Raw genomic sequence first — 3,978 nt, forward strand, 5'->3', positions numbered from 1 at the left:
TTAAGAAGCTTCCCATCATTGTCTCTAACCTGGGCACCGCTAAGCTATAAAGGAGACATCAAAGATGATTTGATTCAGGGGATTTATCTCTTCACTTAACAGAATCTCAGACTCAAAGGATGTGTGTACCTTCTCTATTACTTAATGCTCCAGAGTCCTTAAAGAGGGGACATGGTGTTAAATTCTGCAATCGTTATTCCCTGGGAGACAGATCACAGTGAGTTTCATCTACACTAACACAGAATAACTGTGAAAGTTTCTCCTGTTCTGTTTTACTTAGAGAAAGGCAGGTGATAGTGAGATAGAAGAGGGATGCCAAACAATGTATCCTTGACATGAGGGATGCCAGTCTCATAAAAACCCTCCTTGGCTGTCTTACTCCAGTCCAGCTTCCATGCCAAAATAAATTCTCAACACAGGAAAAGCTCAGAGAAGCAACTCTTTTCAGGATAGTAACCAACCTCTTACCAATGTATCACACAAGATCAAAGACTATTTGCCTCTTCACAACTCCTTAGGCTAAGTGATTAAAATTAAACCTGCTTCCCTCCCCCAGTGAATGTATCAGAAAATATGCACATACCAAGAAAGGAAACTCCACTCAAGAAATGAAATGTTATGCAAGCTCAGACAAATTTATTGAGAATTTGACAGACACATCCACAACTTCACCATAACAGGGAATCATGAGAGTCTTGAAATATTCCAAAGCAATACGTGCCACATGGGTTGCCAAGCTTCTGAAAAAGTCCTAAAGAAAGAGCATCCAGGAAAGGCAGAGTAAGGCATCATCTAGATTTTCAGTTCCTTTGCTTGAGACTCAGTTGTAAGATCTGAAAAACAGCTTCTTGGAAGAGGTTGATGAAGAAAGGAAGATGAAGGGTGGTGAGGCTGGAACCTGGAGGTGTCACAAAGCCTTCATGAAGAGATGGAACTGTGCCTGGGGGATCACAGCAAATCAGTAGAGAGCAAATGGCCAGTATCTTCTGTAAGCCCCGCAGCCATTGTAGCCATAGCCAAGGCCATAGCCAACTGGAGAGTAGGTGCTACCATAGCCACAGCCAACACTGTACCCCAGAGGGTAGCCATAGCTGCCCCAGTAGCATCCTGGGAAGACAGAGCCCTCAGCGCCGGTGTAGTACATGATGTCAGGAGTGGAAGGCTTAGGTAGGAGGGAAGTGAGTGTGATGGATTCTGTAGTCTCAGACCATCTTTATATACCCCGACTGGGGGGTGTGGCTTAAGAAAACACAAGGCCCTCATTTTCATTCTTGACACCAATTTGCACTACACAAAGCTCGTTAATTTGTTGTGCTCTTGCCTAAGAGTCTATGAAAAAGCTCTTTGTGATATAATGCAAGGAGACGATTCCATCAAACAAGTTATGTGCCTTCCAAAATGGGTTATTACAGGGACTTCAAAAGCGCTTGGTCTTACAGACCCTATATATAATTTCAGTTATCAGGCTTTGTAACGCCAAGAAAGAGTCTAGTGTTGTTAGCTTTAATGCAGTCATCTCCTGCTCTGAATTTATACAACCAGGTTTAGAATTCAGTAGATATGTGTAGGACACTTTAAGTCAAATAATAAGCTATGAGTTTGTCTCCAAATCAGTATCTCTTACCATTTACTGGATTAAAGAATTCTCTCTTCTTCTTCTTCTTCTTCTTCTTCTTCTTCCTCCTCCTCCTCTTCCTCCTCTTCCTCCTCCTCCTCCTCCTCCTCCTCCTCCTCCTCCTCCTTCTTCTTCTTCTTCTTCTTCTTCTTCTTCTTCTTCTGTGTGTAAGATGCTCACCACAGACCTTCCCCCATCTATAGCTAATCTGTTCAGGAAACTAAACTGTGTGTAAAAGTTAATTGGATAGACACCATCAGAATCATATCTAGTAGTACATGTCTATACCACCTCTGCAATTAAAAATCTGTAAAATAAAAGTATAATTTGTTGATTAATCATAATTCTAAATGTCACACTGGTGTGATTTGTTGATCCAATACACTATTTCAGGTAAATATTTAAAGTAGCAACATGGCAAAAACAACAAAAACTAATGGAAAATTTTATCCTAAAATGAAGATGACTTTTCTATTGAATCAAGTAAGAGCATTTTATCTGAAAAAATATGATGATTTTTATGAAGTGTCAAATGATAATATAAACTCACAGACTTTTTAAAACAGTCATAAACTAAACGTCTTTTGAATTTCAAGTAATTGTTAGATGCTAGAAATTGTAAAAATGAGTGAGAAGTGGTAACTACATTGGAAATAATGAAGTTTATACATTTCATTTTTAGAATGATTATTTACCCTAGAATAGGGAGCCTAGACCAATCTCCTTTCAGTGGAGATTTAGTCCACAAATAGGAATTGGAGGAAGATTAGATTTATCAAAACTGTCTTGGGCCATATATGATCTGGCAAATCATTTCCCTAATACCTGCATGCAGACTTCCCTTCATGGAACTTTATGTATGATTTACAACAGTACCACATGATGAGGGTACATGGCATGAAGTAGAAAACAAAGCCAGCCAGCTGACACAATACAGAAACCTGTTACAAACCAGCCCCTAGACTTTACTTAACATCCCAGATGTGATTTTATTCTATCAACAGCCAAGGGGCCATAGGTTAATTCCAAGGACAAAAAAATCAGACTCGTAGAGAAACTCAAAGCTATGCCAGTGTTCTAACCACTAATTGTTTAATTACAGCAGAAGCAATTTTGAAAACACAGAGTTGCCCCACCACCCTGCTCATAAGTAGGGTGCTGCCTATACTGATTCAGAACTTAAAATTCAAGTTCTTCATGTGATGTACAACTAAAGGGGCCAGAAAATTACCCTGAGCCTCATTCATGAATGTTAAGATACTGGAAAACATTTCCTAAAATCCTTAGAACGAGTTATAATATATTGTAACCATCATAATATTATTTCATCTAATAACAAAAATGCAGGTGTGTTAGGAAAAGAATAAAATCAAACAAAATGTGTTGTATAACAGAAAAAAAAAGTTTTGAATCAATGCCAAGGTTCAATTATAAAAGCCTGATTAAACAAATTCCTCTCCCACTCACTGAATCTGACACATGCTGATTTTTGCCCTTGGTGATGTAATATACAGCTTTGTATATGAGTGATAAAGAATTTATATATGCCATCCTTTTAAATAAGCATAACCCTTTTAATAGAAAATAGCCTGGATTCTATTCTCAATTTATACCAAAAAAAAAAAAAAAAATGCAAAGAGAAATTTTCAGGAAAACCCATTGTTTCTCCATAAGTCACTTTTAAAAATAATGGCCAACCCAACCCAACTGAATATATGAAAGCTTTTTTTTCTAATACATGATGCTCAAAGAGGATTCATGTTACACAGTCTGAACTTCGTACTTATCGGGAGCCTTCCTCACAAATAGGAAAACAACATAAATAAAGAATCAGTGCGAAGGTAAAAACACAAAAGAAATTAAATGCCAACAAGAACAACAAACGTTAGGAAATCCAGGAGCGAATACTGTATTCTTAGCTGCCTGACAAACTTCTATATTTTTCTTTCCCATAAATGAATTTCTGGCTCCATCACTTCAAACTGTTCCCTCAATCATCCTTCCTGGGCTGGATGTCACAACAGAGATGCATCCCAGGAAATAAGTTCTAGCCATGAATGCTCACAACACATACTCCGGGTGAATTGGCAGAGCCTCGGAGAGGAGAATTCCTGAAAGCTGTGCCTATATGAAGGAGCTTTGTTGGATAGGGAAGTGGCTGAGAACCACGGGAATCTATCCGACTATTCCAAGTTAAACAAGTTTGTACTTTAATTTCTACCTAGTTAGATCCTGAAAGACATCTCTTTGGACTTGATCTTGCCATCCAATGAGCTGTAGAAAACTTCAGAAGGAATCTTAACCAGCCAGCACTAACCCAAACTAAATGCAGCTCAAATGTCTCCCCTACCCTGCCCTTCCCA

At 38.6% G+C, this 3,978-nt stretch overlaps 1 protein-coding gene across 1 annotated transcript; it reads right to left on the reverse strand.

Annotated features, from left to right (window-relative positions):
* Positions 1-610: 610 nt before the first annotated feature.
* Krtap8-1 (keratin associated protein 8-1) lies at positions 611-1,189 on the reverse strand. The gene has a single exon (NM_010675.1). The coding sequence runs from the start codon at positions 1,142-1,144 to the stop codon at positions 959-961; it is 186 nt and encodes a 61-aa protein (NP_034805.1). The 5' UTR covers positions 1,145-1,189; the 3' UTR covers positions 611-958.
* Positions 1,190-3,978: the final 2,789 nt, after the last annotated feature.

The sequence above is a fragment of the Mus musculus genome, chromosome 16 (assembly GCF_000001635.26).
Source record: "Mus musculus strain C57BL/6J chromosome 16, GRCm38.p6 C57BL/6J".
Lineage (NCBI taxonomy): Eukaryota > Metazoa > Chordata > Mammalia > Rodentia > Muridae > Mus > Mus musculus.

Coding starts and splice junctions, on each gene's coding strand:
- Krtap8-1 (NM_010675.1), bottom strand. CDS start 1,144: ATGTACTACACCGGCGCTGAGGGCTCTGTCTTCCCAGGATGCTACTGG.